The 21,304-nt window shown below is 41.1% G+C and overlaps 1 protein-coding gene across 4 annotated transcripts; it reads right to left on the bottom strand.

The window, feature by feature from the left end:
- Positions 1-1,172: 1,172 nt before the first annotated feature.
- rbm27 (RNA binding motif protein 27) lies at positions 1,173-21,120 on the bottom strand. 4 transcript variants are annotated; one of them, XM_054730704.2, is made up of 21 exons: positions 20,935-21,120; positions 19,209-19,327; positions 16,556-16,683; positions 16,276-16,355; positions 14,550-14,761; positions 13,970-14,272; positions 13,270-13,497; positions 9,576-9,773; positions 8,917-9,063; positions 8,683-8,836; positions 8,409-8,562; positions 8,095-8,322; positions 7,890-8,000; positions 6,648-6,768; positions 6,467-6,537; positions 6,208-6,384; positions 5,996-6,100; positions 4,826-5,053; positions 4,663-4,746; positions 4,458-4,577; positions 1,173-1,481 (listed from the first exon to the last, which is right to left on the bottom strand). In XM_054730704.2, the coding sequence occupies exons 1-21, from the start codon at positions 20,991-20,993 to the stop codon at positions 1,371-1,373; spliced, it is 3,138 nt and encodes a 1,045-aa protein (XP_054586679.2). In that variant the 5' UTR covers positions 20,994-21,120; the 3' UTR covers positions 1,173-1,370. The 4 variants fall into 4 exon arrangements, with proteins under 4 accessions (XP_054586679.2, XP_054586680.2, XP_070411895.1 ...); XM_054730705.2 differs by having other exon boundaries at positions 6,002-6,100; XM_070555794.1 differs by having other exon boundaries at positions 6,467-6,541; positions 6,652-6,768.
- Positions 21,121-21,304: the final 184 nt, after the last annotated feature.

Here is a 21,304-nt window from a genome sequence, read left to right as displayed (position 1 = left end):
CAGATCTGGAATCTCCTGGCCAGTGAGTCTTTAAAAACAAAACAATCCTGTTATTGAATTTCAGACAGAAATGCACATTCCTGTCTGCGTCTCTGTCTAAAGACGGCTACAGACCAGCGTGTAAATCCTTCTCGGGTTGCTTTGATATGATTTGTTGAACAGGAATGACTCATCTATCTGGTTTAGCTCCTCCCACCCTGCAGACTTTGATGTACAGTATGTGTAAATAAAAAATAATTAATTTGAGTTATTTATCAAACAAGTTCTGAACACCGACAGTGTTTAAATTGGAGCAGTTTTGCACAAGAGCAAATTACTTTCAGTGTTTTTTTTTTAACTCAGACCCCTGCCATTAGGATGTCAGGTATAATTTAAAAAAAGGGACAGTTTGATGCAAATAAACAGCAAAGGACTAGTGTCTGGCCTCTTCTGACTGATGCAACCCCACATTAAGTAAAATAAAACTTAGCAAAAAATAATACAGCTATTTCTAATTAAAGCATTTACAAAATTTACAAATCTAAATTTCAGTAAAAACCCAGCAATCTGCTGACTGTGAAAGGCAAAAAAAAAAAAAAAAAAAAAAAATCAACGGTTTTACATTCAAACACCTTTTTATGAAAGTCACATATTTGAAACGGGTGATCAGATTTTTTAAACGCTTTTCACTCTTAGAAATTGTGCAACGCCCGTTTCGGTGCGTTTTCACAAACGTGGACGTAGACCGATTAGAGGAAGAAAACTGAACAGATGCTAAAGGACTGTGTGTAGTCGACATGGCTGTAAAAGCCGTCAGGTGGTTTAGTGCACCAGGATCCTTCCATGGTGGTGCAACAGCACCGTGAGAAGCTGCGTCGTGGTGGCTCTGTTCAATCCGGTAAATCCAGGTCGTACAAGCTAGCATAAAGAGCGATCAAAAAAAAGTTTTATCCGTTCAGATTTTAGGGAGAAAGCCACTACTGAACAGTGTGACTCAGTACATTTATGTGCTGGAGAAATAAATAAACAAGTCTCTCTTGAAAAGAGATGGAGAACCTCCTACCGGTGAAGGAATGACCGTCCATGAATGGAGGACGAGATTCTACAAAATTAATCCTGGTGAGAGAGGAGCTTAAATACAGAATGTAAAAAAAAATACCTATTCACAGTAAACACAAACGTTGTGTGTTACTGATATTTATCATCTGGTAAGCACGCCAAAACTTACATTAGATCTATAACAACTCAACGTTTATCATCCTCAGCAAAAATGAAATGTTGTTTCATGGAGAGTCAGAGTTCTTCTGGGTTCCGATAAAGTAAAGATGTTTTTTTTAATCGTTTATAGTTCAACAAAAACAGATACTAGAGGAAAGATGATAGAGTTGATTCTATCGCCTCCAAGAACGGCTTTCGTACTCGTCGTCCTCATCATCGTCCTCCTCCTCTTCCTCCTCCTCTCCCCGCTGCTCCTCTCCTGGTAAATATGAGCTCGGTTCCTTCTGTTCAAACCAACACAACAATAAAGTTTAACTTTTAAACGCAATAAAAAAATAGATATTTTTAGAGCTCAAACCCATCTTGGAAACAAACAAAAAGAGGTAAAACGAAGCATTAAAGTTGCACTTCTGCCCCTAGTGGTTGAAAGTTAGATGCCCGCCCTCTAGGTGGATGGCACTTAGTTTGGATGGCTGGCAAACACCTGTTAGCTTCGTTCTGCTCTTTCTGACGATTCGGCTTTTCCCAGGATCCAATGATTGCCTTCATTCTCTTTTTCCATTTCCTCACATCTTTCTATCAAAATTTGAAATTTTCCCATTTTTATATTTTTTAGTTTGTTTTTAATTTCTTTGTTCTTGAGTTAAGCATTTGTTTATTTCAAGTCATATCGTCATTGCAATATCAATCACAGTTATCGTGCATTGCAGGTTTTCCTAACATCGTGCAGTGCTGGTATTTAGCATGTTTTTAATAAATGTAGGAATGTAAAAATTAGGACGTTGCTACTTTATATATGCTTTGATACTGAAATCAACGAGTGTAGGCTGCGCTAGGGGCTGCATGACAATTTTTTTTAATGACGACAGTCAAGTAATGAAAGTCTAGTCGACTTTGACTAGTTGTTGATGACGTCATACACCTGAAGCGGCTAATACTGACGATGGGTGACCAAGCGTTTTTCCCCCCGACACATGGGGGGGGGGGTTGGATCGGTGGAGTTTTTGACAATTAAAATTGCACCCACATTTTCAAAGTTAAACACATCTCTTTTAACAACGGTAGTTTCTGCATCTTTACGGTTACCCTGCTTCAGCCCCACCAATCCCCCCCCCCCCCCCCCCCCCCCACGCGCAGTGGCGGCAAACTCACTGATGCGCCTGCAGCCTCTCAGAGTTCCTGCTGCTCTAAACATTAAAATAATTATTTCATTTTCTGTTCCTCACTTCTGATGACCTTCAATGGTGTCTGTTTGTTGCAACCACCAGGTACAAAAACTAACTTGTTTTTATTTGACTATGTTTCTGTCCTGCCTGTTTATTATCTTCCTGCATCTCCTCTCAATCCTAAAGAGAAACTGCTACCTGGGTTCATATATATTCACCTCATGAGTTACCTTTGAACTGCAGTTCTAAAAGATCTACCGACCGCAAAAACAGCGGAGTGCTCGCTGCTCGCCGGCCGCACCCCTGAGGTGAAATTGCCGGAGAACAAAACAGGTGATGCGCTCCACTCCACAGCAGCGAAACGCATCAGACACAAATAAAAGACAGAAAACGTAAAAGGAAATGAGCCGACATGAACGAGAACGTGTTAAATTTGTTTTTGAGGTGGCGACACTTAATTTGATGTTACTGTGGCCGTGCTCAGGACGCAGATGTAGGGCTGCTCGATTATGGCAAAAATAATAATCACGATTATTGTGACTGAAATTGAGATCAGGATTTTTTAGGACGATTTTTCTATTTATGTTGATTTTATTTGTTTTTATTCAGTCATAAAATTGCTCAGGACACAATCAGGACAAAAGTAAATAAGAAACAAGATGATCACTAAAATAACTCCTGATTCCCAGTATAAAAAGACCAATATACTTATAGCTCATAGTTTATGACCCAAGGGCTATAGACCTTGGTTTAACTCCTTTAAGTCTAACCAGTACAGACCCAAATACCAATATCTTGCAAATACTGACAGCAAGAATTATACAGTGGCATTTATAACAAATAAATGCAAATAAATTGATGTTCACAAAATGTTGCATAACATTTATTGAGTTGTGTCAAGGTGCTGTAGGAGAGTGCACTAGCACTGTGTCCTCAGAGAGATTAGTTATTAGTTATCAGCGTGAGGAACTTATTTCTATCTATTTCTACCTTATTTATAAACTATTTACAGGTCCATCAGTTAATGTAATAATTGTCCCAACCACAGCTGCACCCCCCACCCCCCAACCCGGTCTCACAGCAATCAGGGGCAAGCTGCACGTGTGTTTAGCACGCAGCACGCGCACATTTAGCCGTTTTTAGCGGCTCAGGAGCCCGCAGGTATGGTGTGTGTCACTCACTCTGGTTAATCCAACAAGGAGCCGGCTCCGTGAGCCGTTTCTTTAGCGACTGACACATAACTACACACATCATCACTGACACATCATTCCCTTTCCTAATGTCCTGAAGAACGGTCTGGAGCGCAGGCGGAGTGTTTAGCTAACCTGCAGAATTGTCAACGACAGTTATCCAGAAAGTAGCTAAGGGTTACCAGAGATGTTTCTGAGGTGTTCGCTAGATACTTTTAAGATTTAAAAAGTCAAGAAGGGGGTCTGAAAAGCTGCTAGAAAAGTCGCCAAGTTGGCAACACTGTGGGAGGAGCGCTTCGTTTGCAACTCAGGGCAGCGCAAGTGGGAGGAGCAAATAATCGGCTTGTTTTGTTTTTATAATCGTTCAATACTCAGATCGTAATCGTGATTAAAATTCGACTAATTGAGCAGCCCTACGCAGATGTCTGGAGCGCGTCAACGATCAGAGCTTTGCATGCGCAAGCTGGTTAAGGTTAGGATGGGGGTGAGGGGAAGGTTAAATTGCAAGAGGGTAAAGGTCACAATTCGGTCAAATGTCCGTTTTATGTGGTTTTACGGCGGGCGTCAGATACCGACGCTCTGGCACAGTGCATCGCCTCCCAACGCGCAGGGACTCGTCACCTGCCGTCTTTTCCGAGGACTGCATCTTGTCTGTCATTATCACGTGACAGCGACTAGTTGAAGTTGACTAGTCGACTAGTTGATACAACCCCTAGGCCGCGCCGATCTTGCATCCGAGCAGATCCTGTACCGACACCGGCAGTAAAAGATTCAAAAGCATGGGACAGAAATTTACAAATATGAACCAAACCAACATTTCTAAAAGTTTCGTCACTTCTCCTCGCGACTGTAAAAAACTAAAGTTTGTCCCAAATCTGCCAGGTTTGTGTGTGGTGTTCCGTACCGAACCGTCCTCGTCTTTAGCCTCTTCGTCCTCTGGCTCGGCTGTAACAGAGGGCGTCTTGGGTTTGTACCAGGAAATCTGCAGAACACGACCTTTGAACTTAGCTCCCTGATTGGCTGCCTGGAAAATCAAACAGGAGAGGTTAGGATTAGAATAAAGCCATTCAGGAAAACTGAAGCAGCAGATCTGGAGTCATGTGACTTACATTCTCAGCTTCACCTCTCGTCTTAAAGGTCATGATGACACTGTTGGCGTCTTGGTCGCGGAGTTCTTCAATTTCACCAAATTTCTACAAAATTACAATAAAATGAAAATATTAAAACCCTTTTAAGGATTTAAATAAAAAATTAGAAAAAGAATATTCTCACCACAAAGTGTGGCATTAGCTCTTCCTTCTCTTCCTGTGCCACTCCTAATATGGTCAGCGCTCTGGGCCTGTGGTCCACCACCATGCGGTTAACAACCCCACCACGAGACATCATCTCCCGGCTTCGGCTCCTGCCGCGGCCGCCAGGCACGGAGCCCAGTTCCGGCGGGATTTTCCCCCGGCCTCGTCCGCGCCCAACCGGAGGCCGGATCAGACCCAAACGTGTTGCCTAGCAACAGAAAAGTAACCGATCATATGTTTTATTTTCAATCTGACCTTAAAAAAGGTCAAAATCTGTCAAAATTCCGCTCCAGACCTGGAAAGATCCTGCCTTGATTTGCTGCTCCGTCACTCTGTCCCTTCCCCATTAGCTGTCCCTCCTCCATTTTTAAAAAGGAACATCTCACTTTTTACTCGGCTAACAACCTCTCAGCCACTCTCCTGCACCCCGCCTCTCTTCTGCCTTTAATTGTCATTCTGTGATTTCCTCATACAGTCAAACTTTAATGAGACGGGCTCCATCAGTGTAAGGGCTTGTGTCTGACTTGGCTTCGTTAGCGGCGGTTCCTTTGGGCTCGCCTAAGTGACTGCGGTTTAATGTGCAGAAGGAGGTTTGGGCTTGGATGGAGGCGGGAGGAGGGGCAGGGTGCATGCATTTTTAACAAAAAGCTAATTAAGGATACTTGGGATAAAAGAGAAGGGAAAAAAAGGACAAGCTAAGAAACAGGTGGGGAAAAAGCTTAAAATGCTTAAAAGCAGAGGGGCTGACGAGAAAACGTAGTCATTTAATCCTGAATTTGGGTAAATCGCACTGACTTCATTTTAATTTATGTCAATTATAAAGAAAAGCAGGTTGTAATGTTTACGATCTGATCACAGCCACGTGACAGAGTAGCCCGTTTTGTTTGTGTCGTTTCTAAAGATAACAAAAGTTTCATTTATTCACAACAAACTAATTCTCCCCTGGCTGAGTGAGAGACGCCATATTAATCGTATCGGTCACCTTCCTCATATGTTTCCTGGTGTCACATCCTCCATTTCAGCTCTCAAGTAAAATGCTGATTTCATTTCATTTGTGTACTTATTCGGTCACAAAAGCGTATTAGTGTAGTTTAAAAAACAACTTTTCAGGGCAAATTAAGGGTTAAAATGTGTTTCAAGTGTGTTTTACCTCTACCTGCAGCTGCCCCAGTTTTCTCTTGAGGTCTGTCGTGTCCTCTCCAGAGCTCATCTTCTTGTGAAAGTCGAGCTCGGCATCCAGTAACTCCTTCTGTGCCTGGAAACAAAAGGAAAATCTGACTGTTCTGTATTTAGAAGACACACACAGAGCGGTGAAACAGCAGTTTGAGTGTCTTAAATGAATATAAATAAACACCAACTTACGTCAGTCTTGGTTTTGGGCTGGCTGTGGTTGGTTTTGCCGCTCAAGGCCTGAGATGCGGAGTTCATTTCGTTCTGTAGTTGTGTAATCTTCTCCGTGAGTTCCTTCAGGGTTTTCATGATATTAGCCCTCTCCTCTGGCTTCATCCCTCGATTCTTCTCCAGACGGCTGATCAGTGCCTGGAGACAAAAAAAAAGTGAGAAATAGTGTAAAAACAGTAAAAGCAAAGAATCGGGACAAAAGTCTCAGAGAACGTCTTACTTTCTGACACTCAATCTGCGTTTTTAGCATCTCTTGCTTCTTTTTCCTCATGTCTTGTTGGAGTTTTAAAGCTTCCTAAAAGGAAAGAACACAATCACACAAGTCATTAGGGCAGTCGGTAGAGGAAACTCCAGCTTTGCGTTTCTTGTAGCAGCCAGAAGATGCAAGTAAATTAAGAAACGTGCCTGTTTCTTCTTGAGAGCTTCCTGTGCTTCCAGAGCTTTTCCCGTTTTCCCAAGGCTCTTTGAGGACGACTTAAGGGCTGTGGAGGTGTAAGAGCCCTTCTGGGTGTTAGGCAACACCTAGATATCACAATAAGGAAAGACGAAACCAACACAACAAAATTACAGCCAGAAGAATCCTTAAACTCAAAAACAAGTTTATCGTTAGTTTGCAAAAAGCTCATAAAACAATGTTAAAACTAAGTGTTTAAGACCTTATTTAGCCTAAATTGGTGCAATTATGGTAAAGGACACAGAAATAACAACCGAATAAGTGGAAAAGGAGATTTAAAGTAACACGTGACAGTTTTAATGCTTTAGGCTTTTTGTTTAAAAGTGGGTTTCAGTGATTCTGTAGGTAGAAACGTGAGCGATTTCACCCTGGGCAACATTCTGCGGCTCTCTGCTGACCAGAATCATTACACAACAGTTTGGTAGGATGGGTAGGTGCCCCAGGGGAGGCTCTCTACCTGCTCAACAGCTGTTACTGTGCCAGTAGCTAATATAAAGGCTAGCAGTTAGATTTGTGAGTTTGCTGACCCTCAATAAAAGCAAACTAAGAACAAAAAAAGAAGTTTGCTTTTTTGTTAGCACCATGGCATAACCTGGAAGTAAAAGTAAGAGAGTAATGTATTTGGAAGCAAAGCAAAGAGCTAAAGCTAGAGTGAACATCGTTGAGGCCTACACTAGTTGGAAGCTAGAGGACGCTACAAAATCACAGACTGACGGTGACCTGGCTTTGTTACCACTGGACTTGTAAGTAATAATAGTGTTTGTCAAACAGTGTGGATCTTCTTACTTGAAATCAGCTGGCTCATGTTAGCGTTAGTTGGTTTTTAGCACTAGCTACAACAGGCTGCGGCAGGGTTGTTTATGAAAGTTGTAATTCCACTTTCAACCAGTAGGGCGGAGAAGCAGCAAACTGCTTAGTGTTACTATGAAAAATGACAAATTCTCCTCCAAATTGAAGCTTTCTACTTTTTATACTGTTATAGTTTAATTAAGTTTGTTTATATAGCATCAAATCACAACAAGAGCTGTCTCAAGGCCCTTCACAAAGTAAAACATTAGATCATACCCAGAGTACTGCCGACTATATGTAATCACCTTTGCAATAAAATAAAAACAGTATTTTCTGTACTCTGGACAAGAAAAATGAAAATAAATAAATAAAAATAAATAAATAAATAAACCAAACATACATTGGCATTGTCAGAGTTGGGATTGAGTCCGTCTGTCTTCGTTACATTCAGGTGGTGTTTGGGTACGGTTTTGTTCAGCACGTAAGCTGCTGGGTTGTGCTGCTTGATCCCCTGTGGCAACATCAAAAGGCAAATAGAGAAGAAGAAAAAGGTGAGTAAGCAAACAACAGAATGACCGGTGTATGTTTTGGTTCTTTAGGCTAACCTTGTGCATATTGCCGTGTTGGAGTCCTGGGCTCGGTGCCGCTCCGCCCCCCTGACTACCCGAGCCCTGCTCCTGAACACCTGCAATGTTAATGCTGGGCTCGCGGTGCCAGTACACACGAATGAAGCGGTTATTGAGGACGGCCTCGATGCTGGAAATAGCTCTTCTGGCCTCCTCATTCTTTGTGTACTGGATCAGTGCCGCCTCTGGGTCTCCGCCAAACACCACCTGGATGGAGAGCAGAGCACCTTTGTTACGTTCTGTCTGCTCTGTCATCATCAAAACGGTTCCTTCAGGAAGCACGACACCCGTACCTGAATATTGACAATGGTTCCAAACTTGCTAAAGTGCTCATTGAGCTTGGTGATGTTGTTGAGGTCGCGTGGAATCTTGCGCACCTCTAACTTTGTGTTCATGTAGTAATTTCTCTTTGGAAAAACGCCCTTATCCTGATTGATGAAGTTCGGCCTGAAAACAACAGAAAACATGAGTTAGTTTCAATTATTTACACAAAACAAGAACTTTTCTGCAGAATACACAAATACTTTTGTGGGAATCTGATTATTTTTTTGTTTTGCATGATCTTACTTTTCCATCCACGGTTTTTTAGCAGCAGGTCCCTCAGCTGCCCCAGGTCCCATCGTCCTCTTTCTGTTGTCCATCTCCACGTTAAAACGTGGCACGTTATTGCCGGGTACGGCAGGAACAGCTGCAGGTTCTGTCTGGATTACGATGTTGGCAGCTAAACATTAAAATAGAATTTATTAGACTCATCATCGAGAGTACATATTTATTTCCTCCATCTAAATGAGAGTAACCTGCCTCTGGGCCCCTGTCCTTGTCCTGCCTCGCGGCCGATGAGGTTGGAGCGCTGGGTCTGAACCCGAGGGATGAACTGACGGTAGGAGTTACGGGCTGCTGCCGTCAGGCCCGGAGACTCTGGGTTGTAGCCTTCTGGATCATAGGTATCTAAAGTAAAAAACATGCAAATTATGGAGAAAAAAAAACAAAAATAATTAAAAAGATTGTAAGAACTTGATGTCATTTTAAACAAGTTTAAAATGTACCGAAAAAGAAACAGAAATGAAATATTTTAATTTACAAATGCGTAGAAGGTGTGAATTTACCCAGATTCCACAGAAATGAAATAATATAAGTGAACAATTGTGAGACAGAATCCAAAGGAATTATTAAACAGAGATGCAGAGAAAAATACAAAATATACAAAAAAAATCTGCAAAACCAGATTTTTTAAAGGGAAGGATCTCAGGACAAAAGCTCCACACAACGTAAAGAAGTGTTCACACTTAACCCTCACAGGTAAAGTTGTATTTTAACTTAAAAGAACAGCACCACCGTGTGGCCTGGAAGTATTACTGCACCCTGAAGAAATAACGTCAACAGGTGAGAGAAAAAAAAAACCCAAAAAAAGGAAAAGAAAACAAAACCCCAATCTGTACGGGAAAAGCACTTCCGCTTACATTCAGACTGGACATATTGGGGGCGAAGAGACACAGATGAGGACGAAGAAGGAGGCTGAGGAGGAGGAGGAGGAGGAGGGGGAGGAGGCGGAAGAGTGGGTGGCAGCCCTACGCCAGGTGGTCCGAGAGGAGGAGAAGAAGTGATTGCAGATTGGTGGTTGGGGGTTTCAATCCCACTGGTAGCTATCAGTGGGGGTCCTGAGGGAGACACAAGTCCAAGCTAATGTCTCATTTTTGACAGCCATCTTTGTTTTAACGTGTTTTCCTTCTACAGACTGCAAGGGTCAACATGTTCAATCATGCAATGATTAAAGGGACATTCACACCATTTTTACAAGCATTTCTTGAGAAAAATAAAGGTAAATAATAATTTAACTGCTTTCTGAACGAACAGAGTTTAGAGAAATAACATTTTCCAAAATAGATTATGTGCTTTGCTTCTACATTTTTAACAGTCATCAGTTCCACATACAGACTACAAGAATAAATGTCACCAGCAGCAGCTAAATGAAGCACTTCCTGTGTATCTGAGGGTCAATCAACAGGTTTCTCAATGTTCCTGCCAAAAAAATTTGTTTGGTGTAAAACTCAGAGGTGAAAAGGTTTTTAAATACTTTTCTCATGACTCGCTGTAAAATGTAGATTATAGATGTTGTAAGACAACAGAGATCCACTTTGGAGTTGAATCCATCCAGGTTAGTTTAACAGGGATCGTCCGACTAGCTCTTGTATTTGAATGTGTCAGTCACAAAATTAAAGTAAACTATGGGTGCTGTTAAAAATAAATAATGGGATATTCTGTAATAATCTGTAGTATTTGAAGATCAGTGAAAAAAAATCTGCTACAAATTTAGCTACAGCTACTTTTACCTGTTACTTGAGACTGAATACGGGAAATAACCTATGCAGCATGTGTCCAAAAGGTCTGTGGTTTTTTTTAGAGGCCGACCGATATAACTGGTTGAATGCTGCAAGTTTTTTGGGTTCACTGAGAACATGGTTGTTGTACAATAATAAAATTATTCCTCAAAAATACAACTTGCCTATTAATTCTGCACTGCCTGTGTGTGTGTGTGTGTGTGTATATATATATGTGTACACACACACACACACACACACACACACATTATATATTGTATGTATATATATATATATATATATATATATATATATACACACACACACACATATATATATATATATATGTATATACATATATATGTATGTATATTTTTTTAATCCACTACTAGACTGAAGAAAGGACCCGAAGGACTCCAAACGTATAAATATTGGCCTTAATTTAGCTATTTTAGATATTTTCTGATTTAGATATCAGCCATCGGCAACAAAATTCTTTAAAAATCGGCATCGGCCTTAAAAAAACATATCTGTCATCCTCTAGTTTATTTTCTGTTTTTACCTCTATCAAGGAAACATCACAGGTAGTGAGCAATCAGAAATGCTGCATGTGGCTTTAAATGACAAAGTTAAAAGTCCCATTAGTCATCACACTCTGGTCAAATTACATGTCCGAGGGAAGCGGTGAGCTGCAGCAGTGGATGCGCTCGGGAACAACCCCTTAAAGCCGAGTGTCAAGCAGGGAGACACCGGGTCGCATTTTTAAAGTCTTTAGTGTGACCCTACCAGGATTTTTGTAACTCTTCCAATTAAAATACAATTAAAGCTTAAAAACATGAATTATTAGGGCTGTGTCTTTTTGATTGATGGGTGTCATCGGCGCTAGTACTAGCACTTTATTCCCCCGCTTGCTCCAGGAAATTTGTGCATTTATTCAGCTTGCTAACTAACACCAACTGTAATGGTGGATATTAGTGGCTTTGCAGATGTTACGCGCTGCTTACACATCCACTGGAAAGCCGGGGCAAGTCAAACAGAACATTAACCAACTGCTCAGAGATCCATCAGCAAAACACAAAATAAGGATCCGAGTCAAAATCAGAGGTTTATACACATATCATATACAGATGAATACTAAACATCCAAGGAGATTATGTCATCTTCTGTAAAATTACCACCAAACACCCAGCTCAATTTGAAATATCAGAAAAGACTCAAGCGGAGATCCAGAAGGAGTTTCAAAAGCCAATGTCCTTCTTTAACTAGTAGGATCGTCACAGTAACCGGTGTAGCGGTAAACCCCGGTAAAAAAAAGCTGACAAAAATAATAACCGTCTTGTTTTAAAAAATATATATTATCTCTGTGGATTACCGTGGCTGCGGTGGAGGCGCGGTGACCCTTACCAGCCACCGTATCATCTGCTGAAGTTGCCGGCGGCACATGCGCACTTTGATGTTTACAACCAAAACTTTCTTGAAGCTAAAGCTGAAATAATGGCCAAAGGAGGAGACGGCAGTGCTCAGGAGGACATTTATTATCCCTCAAAGAAGACAAAGTGGGAAGTACGGGCATCTTTTGGATATTTGAAGAATGCCGAGGGACAGTTGATAGAAGACGGCTATCCTGTTTGCAGCACGTGCAGAAAAAGTGTCTGTGAAAGGCAGCAACGCTTCAAATCTCATGACACATTTGCGTGACCATCACCCACAACTTTACAGTCAACGCAAGGCAAGCTAACGTTAGCGTTTTAGCTAAAATGCGTGATCCGAGGATTTGGGTTGAGGGAGAATGCAAAGAGTCGCTATATAAAGCAGCCGCAGCGCCGCTACCTGCATATAAACCGTGTCGCGGACACCCCCATGTTGAAATGACGCTATGCATTACGGGGCTCCCAGGGGCAGATAAGAGTTGGCCTCTCTCCGAGAATAATTATGAATTTAACAATGATTACTGCCTGATGACATTTTCCCACATCTGCAAAGCTCACTGGAAGGACACAAACCGAGGACAATATTTTCCTGATATAGGGTTTATTACTCAAGTAAGGGTAAAAAGTATCTGATTAGAAGGCTACTTGAGTACTGAGTATCATCTGACCTAATATTTTTAAAATGATGACATCAAACAGACAAAAAATAAGAAGTTATGGGCAAATATTGATATTTTAAAGACTAAAGGGGAAATATGTAAACAAATAAACAACATAATTACAAAATAACAAATTTTTGGCTAAATTTAGACACAAACTGAGGACAATATTTTCCTGATATACAGGGTTTACTTAGTTGTCTGAAAATGTAACACGTTTAAAAAAAATACCAAAAACCGTGATAATTTTGGTCACAATAACCGTGAGGTTAAATTTTCACACCGTGACAACCCTATTAACTAGTGTGGCTGATTCAGCTTATTGTGTTCTGGAGGTGGGCTTGGACAGTCTACACATCACGTGGTTACAAACAACACACACAAGCAGGTCAATGTTAATTAACCTAAAAAGCAAATCAATCCAAACAGGCTGCGTTAAAGTGTTTTTTATAGGTCACATTGTCGTGTCGCTCTTTTAGGTGCACGTTAAAATCTTGGGTAACTTGAATAAATCCAGGAAGATGGATGAATCAGCTGATTGTAGCGAAACCCTAATTCTGGTTTAGATGGCAAAGGCCAAAAATACCCCCAAACTATCATGGTAGATCTCTGATTAAGCCAGTCATACTGAATACTGTGTAAAATGTAAAAGAAAACAACAAAAACCTATTGGTGAACTTCTAAATGAGATCAAAACAGGCCACTGACTGAGTGAATATGTCACATGGGGATGGCAGTGGTACTCACCAGTCATTGGGAAGACCCCCGGCGGTGGCGGCTGCCCATATGGAGGCATCGGCGGTATCCTGAGGGTGGGGGGTGGCTCGGTGATCAGAGGCATGGGCAAACCAGCAGGGGGCACAATGGGCGGGGGCGGAAAGGGGATCATATTGGGCAGCGTGACATCATCGACGATGAGGGGGTCGTTTCCATGGTCGAATAGGCAAAGATCACCACGGACACAAAATCCTTTTTCTGTTTGGGCGGAAAAACAAAAACAAAAGTGTTATTTTGCTGCAAAGCCAACACCTGACCACACGGCCAGACTTTAATAAGCTTCATGAAAACATTAAAACCATTCATAAAACCAACTGAGAGGAAAATGAAGGAGAAATAAAATGGAAGATCAAAGCGAGGCAGCTCATGTATTTACCCCACAGTCTCATTAGCACACAGAGTCTCTAGTGGATGTTTGAGCACTGTGTGCTTCAGGGACGGTGGGATAAGTTTAAACTCTCTGGTGTTTGAGTCGATGGCGGCCTCTCACTGGGGACGTGGGACAGAGTGCTAAACAGCGGTCATTAGTGAAGAGTCCCAACAAGGAGCTAAACCCTCACAGGAAAACTTAGCTGTGGTCGTGTTTTTAGCTGCAAGACGATGCTCAACCTTAACATCTTAGCTCAGAGAGAAAATGGGAGCAAACAGGAAGCCCTCCTCTTCATCCTACCGTCATAATCCCTGCAGCGCTGCTTTAGCGGAGCGCTCTTGTTGCTGAAGGGCTTGCTGACGCCATCTTGTCTCTGAGCGTTGTAGTAACTAGACCAGCTGTCTGTAGTGCTGTCGGGCAGGTGAGCGGAGGTTACGATAGGAACTCCAGGTCCTTGGGGTCCCGTGGATGAGGAGGAGGAGGAGGAGAAGGGGTGCTGAGGTGCAGGAAGGGCCAGCAGAGAGGATGGGTGCTGCTGGGATGTGGCTGAAGTGTTGTAGCCGTCCGTATCCTTTCTCTCCACCTCAAACTTGGACTTGAACTCTGTTTAAGACGAGAATAGAGAGTGTTACAGAAAATTTCCCCAAAATGTCAGACTCAGATGTGCAGCTTAACCTTGGCGGTAATAAGGCCAGTGCCAACCCATGCTGCTGAAACCCCAGTGATGTGAATGCAAAGCTGTCCACATCCTTCCGTTTCTCCTCCAAAACTTTCAGAAACTCCAAATCCAACAAAACAAAACCGCCCTCCCTCAGTCTCCTCTATCCACACCAGCTCATGCTCAGGCTGCTCCCAGTCCCCGTGCTGTCGTTGCTCTCACCTCTGCCTCCTCTGTGCTCCCTGCTCTTCCCCTGGCTGTTGCTCCTGCTACGACTCCTGCTGCGGCTCTTGCTGTAGCTCCTCCCACGGGGGCTGGCTCGGCGACGCTCATGGCGCTCCCGCTCACGGTGGGAGTCGCCAACACCACCGCCTTTCCCGTGCCGCTCAAAGTCCCGCCTCTTGCGCTCGTCCCGCCTCCTGTCGTCACGGCCCCTGTGAGTTAAAGGGAAGATATTTGAATAGCTATCTCTGCCTGTTTTAAATACAACAGCCCGTAGGAATCGCTCCAGCTAACGGGTGTCATGCATTCTTATGGGAGCTCTGGAGGAAGATGCGGACCTGTAGCTGAGAGAAGGTTTTATTGTACCTAGATATAATACAAAATAAGCCTCTGTGTGTGTGTGTGTGTGTGTGTGTGTGTGTGTGTGTGTGTGCGTGTGTACCCTGACATGTAAGCTAACATCCCACAAACAACTAGACTGTGTTTAATGAAAAATTCACACAGTAATTCTTAAGATGCACATGTACAAAACTGTGAATTTTACAAATATTTAGCTGAAATTTGACTTTAAAGTTACAAAAGCAAATTTGAAAACAAATTAGCTTAACGGTCTAACATAGTATTGATAAATATATATCAATTTATTGTGAAAAAAAGTAGTTCTCTTGCATTTTTCTAAAAACCTCCACCAACAACACTTTTATGACCAAAAGCAAATATTGGACCATCCGGTTGTCGGTTTCTCCTAAATGCCGGACTTCCTTGGGTCCTCCATTTATGCACACTCCTGTATTTAGCAACAGAACACCACTGGTGCGAGAGGTTCTCCGCTCAAAAATATCAGAGAAGGAGAAACAGCCGGCTGCTACCACTTCAACTTTAGGACAAACTACCAGAGTCCCAAAAAGAAAAACACCATTTGATGTCACAAACAACAAAAGACCAAGAAAATGGCGACTGGTGTTTAGCTCCTACTTGTTTAAGGCATCGCAGGTTTCAGGTTCCAGCAGAAGCATCTTGGATCTTGGAGAAGATACCCGAGGGGATGGGTGAGCATTTCATGACCATGTTTGCATTCAAAATCTAGCTTGTTCTGTAGATTCGCTACCCCCCCCCCCCCCCCCCAACCACCAAAACAACTAAATGATTGTTTGAGATCTTGCAACATTGCAGATCATGTTTATTCGAGATTTAACTTCAAACCGACACAACATCCTCATTTAAGCACGAGGTGAACTTAAATTCTGACATTTTCCTTTTTAACATCCTTCAGAATAAAACCCTCCTTTTATTATCTGCTCCAAAACATGCTTGTAGTTTGCTGTTATGCTACTTTCAGCTAATTAAATAGAAAACTTACTATCTGATTATTCGATGATGAAAGCAGCATAAAAAACTCCAAAGGAACAAACCTCTTGTTGGCTGGTTGCAGGATTATGTTAATAAATGTGTTCAGGGGTGTAAAAACTTACAAATAAAGTTTGGAAGCATGAAAACTCCTGTTTTGATTTCTGATATCAGCAGTAACTTATCATCAGGGCTAAAGGCCAAGTCTAAGGGCAGCAGAGCGTTCATCAGGCTAAAAGCAGAAGTCATGGGGTTTAAAACCAACCATACCATCTTACACGAAGGTTTCATGAAGAGTTAGTCAAACATTTTAGTGATATAAATGACATGAATACTTCCTTCATCTGCCACAAATTCAAAGTGAAGCACACAGCCTTACCTGGATTCGTTGAAGTTGGAGCGGGCTCTCAGGGGGCTTCTCCTGCGCCTGTTTTCTCTGTCCTCCTCTGGAGTTTCAGCCTTGAGGGAAACGGCAATGAAGTTACATGGGAAAAAAATAAAAATAAAAAAGACAAACATTCAAAGGAAATGCTTTGATCAGAACCCCACAAGGAAAGCAGATGGTACTTTTGCATTAAAAATGCTCTAGACGTTTCCTAGACTGGTTTACAAACTGTTCATTTTTAGATCCAACCAAAGGAAAGCCGGACTTTTCTAACCTCAACAACATCGGTCTTCACTGCAGACGGCTTCACCTCTTCTTTTGGCGACTCCTTGGCAGCAGGATTTCCCAGGTAGTTCTTTGTTGTCAGGGACTCAAAAAGCTTATCAACAAATCCCATCGTCTCTGCATGGATGACATAGCATAAATTAAACATTTGACTCCAATCTTGTGCATTTACTTTACCTCTTCAATGAATAAAACTGACTTTAAGGAAGAAATTCACTGAAAGCTCTAGTTTCCTAATAATATGCAATTAATGAATCCTCGTATCTGCTCTAAAATGATCTAAAACAAATGACAGTGTTCTAAACGTACATGTGTTATGTGCAATAGCTAAGTTTAACTAATCATTTGCTTTTGGAAACACTGACGACAAAAGTTATATGTGTTTAAACCGCAACAAATTAAAGTTTTAGACTGCTTAAGTGACGCAAACTCCCTCAGCTGGTCAAAAATGGTAAACTGTGAATTTACTAAATTGCTCTTGTAGAAAAATAACGTTCTTTTCTGTGTCAGAGGAGTCAAGATGAAAAAAGATAGACGAAAAAAAGCAGGGAGTTAACCAGTTAATTGGCATTAATGTTGTAACCGGGTAAAATAGTTCTGCTCAGTTAACTGCTTAAAGAGCAAGTCACCCCCAAACCAACTTTTTTTCTGATAAACTACATGAATGAGTGTCTAATCGTGCTGCAGACACGTGCAGTCGATAGTTTTGCACTTTAGTGCATTTTAGTTAAAAATTTACTTTTCTGCCTAAAACTGAGCTCGTCACATGACCAAACAAATGTGCTCAAACGTGAAGCGGTTAGCAAAGAGCACAGAGTTGGAGCAGTTTATTCTTAGTAATTCCATTCTTGGAAAACAATAAGCCTCACATCAAAGCGCTGAGCCTGGCAGAACATGGTGCAGCAAAAGGTCAGTCGGCCATGACGCTTCTGCTTGTTTCGTCTGACTCCTGATTTGTTTAGTAAAATGAAGAAACGTCAGTGTAATTAGTGTTCAATGTGTGGAAACTTTTTTTTAAATGTGGCCTCCAGAATGTGTTAATAAGCACACAAACATAACAGCGCTGTGTATTGATGCCAGATGGTCAGCTGCACAAGTTCCAGGTCTGACGGACATTTCAGCTGGCATCCCATTCTCTCCATTTCTTGTTCATAAATCTAACGAGTGTGTGACTTTAGTTGTGCATCAGAATTCTAAAAAGAAAAGAGTAGACGGAAAAAGTGTTACTTATAGAGCGGGGGGGGGGGGGGGGGGGGATGTTTGTGCGTGTCCGGGATTGGGGGGGTTGTGGTATGTTACAGTTAATCGGGAAGTAAGTAACCGGTTAAAGAAATTTTGGAAAACGCGCATCCCTAACAAAAAGCATTATTGCTAAAATACCACTAGCAGTCACCGTGCTGAAAATCTAAAATGCTGCTTTTGCAGATTCTGGGTAAAGATCATCTGACCTTTTTAATATAAATACAGCATAATTCTCATTGTTGCTTCACAAAAGAAAAATAAATGAACTCAACATAGAGCTGGGCGATACGGCCTAAAATCAATATCACGATATAATGAGGAGTTCACCTGGACAACGATAAATGGACGATAACTACACGTATGTGCAGAAACAACAGTTGTCCACTAGATGGGGCTGTCGTGCGTATTACGTTGAGTCACTCCTCATATGACTTTTGGTGGTACAGCTTCTTAAACGGACATAACACCTTACCATTTTTAATAATGAATTTATTGACATGGGAAAAATTATATTGGTTACAGTACATTTTGTTAACTATAAATTTTATATTTTTTGCCCAGCCCTAACTAAGCAGTTTCTAAATGGGGTATTATTTCTGACAACCATCGGGACTGCTCCATTTCCACCCAGGAAGCGGTTGAAGTATCCTGTGTGGGAATATATCAATTATATCTAAAATATTTCCACACAGGAGACTTCAACCGCTTCCAAGGTCCTGATGGTTGTTGTCACTGGCTCTACTCCAGCTGTGTGTGCGGCACGCACTATTCAGTTCCACTTTTGTGTTTGTCTGTATAGCGCGGGTCGCTCTATTGCCCTCTTGTTTTTTCCAGGCGGTGTTGGAGAAGTTTTTACGGTGGGTTAACCGGGGTTAATAGTCAAACCGGTTAATCCCTGCAACCCTAACCGACAATAGAAGAAACGGTATCAGTCGACCTCTAAATGACAAACTGTAACATTAAAAAGCTGACCACATTGTATACAAATGTTTTCATTTTTATTATTATTATTATTATTATTATTATTATTACTTAAGGGAAAATCTTAATTTTATTCCAGGTAAGTTTCAAACTATAGCATAAATTAGTGCTTGTTGTGATTACATGGAGTACGATTCTGTTCCAAATGCCGTCCTTGTACTCCTGTATTCGTTAGGACGGACTTTCTGCTCTACTTTCATACTTTGGTATTGAGTCTCACTTTTAAGACATAACCCTTGTTTTTAAATGAGATTCCAAACAATTCTCACACTACTTTGAAATAATGTTTAAAGCGTTGTAATTTAAGATTTCTTCACAATATGAGATGCACAAAGATGCAATTGCAGAAACATTTCCATAAAAAGCTCAAATTGCCAACGTTGTCACAGCAACAAAGCAGCTTTGGGTTAACTTCTCACCCTTTTGTAGGAAGACATCAAGCTGATCTGCGCAGAGAGCCTTTAGCTCCTTTTCCGGTTTGTCCTTCTTCACAAGAGCCACCACATAGTTGGCCAACGCAGAGGGGTCGGCGTCACATCTGCAGGTCAAAACGAATGCACGCTCAGTTTCAGTTTACACAATCAGATCACTTTAATTCAAATACAAAGGGAAAGCAGTATTTTATCACTTTAAACTGGTGATACAAAACAGCAAACCTGATATATTTACACAGTGTGACGTTGGTGTTTAATGCTCTGGTGCTCTTTTATTGTGTTCAGAAGAAGATTGACAAATCAGTTGACTTAAAAAGCCATCAAAGACAGTTAGAAGTGGAAATCTTACATATAACTGATGTTTTCCAATTTCTGCAACATTAAGCAATAAAATACAGTTTTATAAAAGGTCTGAACCAACGTTATTGAACTAACGCCATATATAAGAGTAGAGGTGCTGAAAAAAATCAATTCAAGTCTGAATCGGAATTCTTATTTATAGATTCAGAATCGATTCCCAAAGGTTCAGAATCGATTCCAAGTACTCAAATATTTCGCATGTTACAGGTTTGAGATGCACTTTTGTCAGTTTAAATCTTTATTAGGAGAGTTAGTACTCTGTTTACTTTTGTGGTCCCATAAATTGAGATGATTTATGTTCGAATCTGCTGGCAAGAGGGCACTTGAATGTAATTCTTTCCATACTTGGAAATTTGAGATATTCTCATATTTATTTTCCAAGTTGATAAATGAGTACTCAGGATTACTCATGTAACTTGTTTCTACACATACCTGAAAAGTATTTGACCGTATAACTTTCAAAGCTACTGTTAGGTGACTACAGATTTGTTATATTTTACAAGGTAAGCAAAAATAAATGTTGCCTTTTGGTCAAAAGATTGCTTCTGTTTACAATTTTAGAATCACTTTATTTTACATTGTAAATTTGCTTTTTTGGAGCATGACCAGTTTAAAGTCTAATAAAAATGTCCCATAGCTTTAACTAACTTGTACAACAAAGTAGTTAATCCTGGAGCTGAAACTCTTTGTTAATACTGATTGTGAATCGATTTAAATTGAGAATTGAGAATCGATTCTGAATCGAATCAAATCGTGAGTTGCTCTAAGATTCACATCCTTATATAAGAGCCTCTTTTAAACGTCTGGTGTAAACAACACACAGGCACCATAACTGGATCAATACCAGACAACATAAAACCATAAAATGTGAACAAGAAAATGAATGTAAACAACTTGTTAATCTGCATCTACCATCATGCACTCTTCCACACATCATTTTCACAGTTATACATCTAAAAATATCAACATATTATAAAAGAACTAACTTGTGGCATTAAAGAAGTGACACTACACTAACTTCTACTAGAAAACTAGTAGGAAAGAAGCTGGAAGCAACGTTAATGAAAGCAGAACAGCCTGTGTCTAAACTGCATCTGCTCCAGTGAACTGTCGTAATCTGATTACTAACACACTAGTGAAGCCAACATTTAGAACTGTCTAACACGAGGCACAATATTAATTTCGAGGTTTTCCTGCCCTTCTGCTAACCGAAAGCCCAGCTAGCTGCAACATCGGTGGCTGGCTAACTCGTGCAAGATTCGGCCATCTGATTTTAGCACATCTTCTATTGATGCCTGGCTCGCTAACTAGCGTAGCATGCAGCTAAAAGTCATTTCGGTTCAACACTCACATTGGCTCCAGGAGTTTTGCAAGCCATGTCTTCAGGGCTTCGACATTTTCTATAATCATTGTGAGAAAAACTATAATACTGCCTATGAAAAGAAAGTGCGTTTTGACAACCCTACGCTCATCGTCTATGTATTTATAAGCTTTAAGGCCTGCTGTCTGTCTTCTGGCAGGTCGCGCAAAGTGTTTTACGGCATGGCAACACAAGTTGAGTTGTCGTAAAGCATGGGGAGTTTTAAAAACAACAGCTAATAAAATTAACAAAGGTGAGTTTACTGTTGTCAGTGGAACACGTTAAACTAATAAAAATATTCATAGTAAGATCAAGATGTAAAAAATTATCAAACCGTTTTTGTACGACACTAAATAGGTCA

Source organism: Nothobranchius furzeri, chromosome 10 (genome assembly GCF_043380555.1).
Source record: "Nothobranchius furzeri strain GRZ-AD chromosome 10, NfurGRZ-RIMD1, whole genome shotgun sequence".
Taxonomy (NCBI): domain Eukaryota; kingdom Metazoa; phylum Chordata; class Actinopteri; order Cyprinodontiformes; family Nothobranchiidae; genus Nothobranchius; species Nothobranchius furzeri.
Note: the sequence above shows the minus strand (reverse complement) of the source record. Positions and strands in the feature narration are given on the sequence as shown.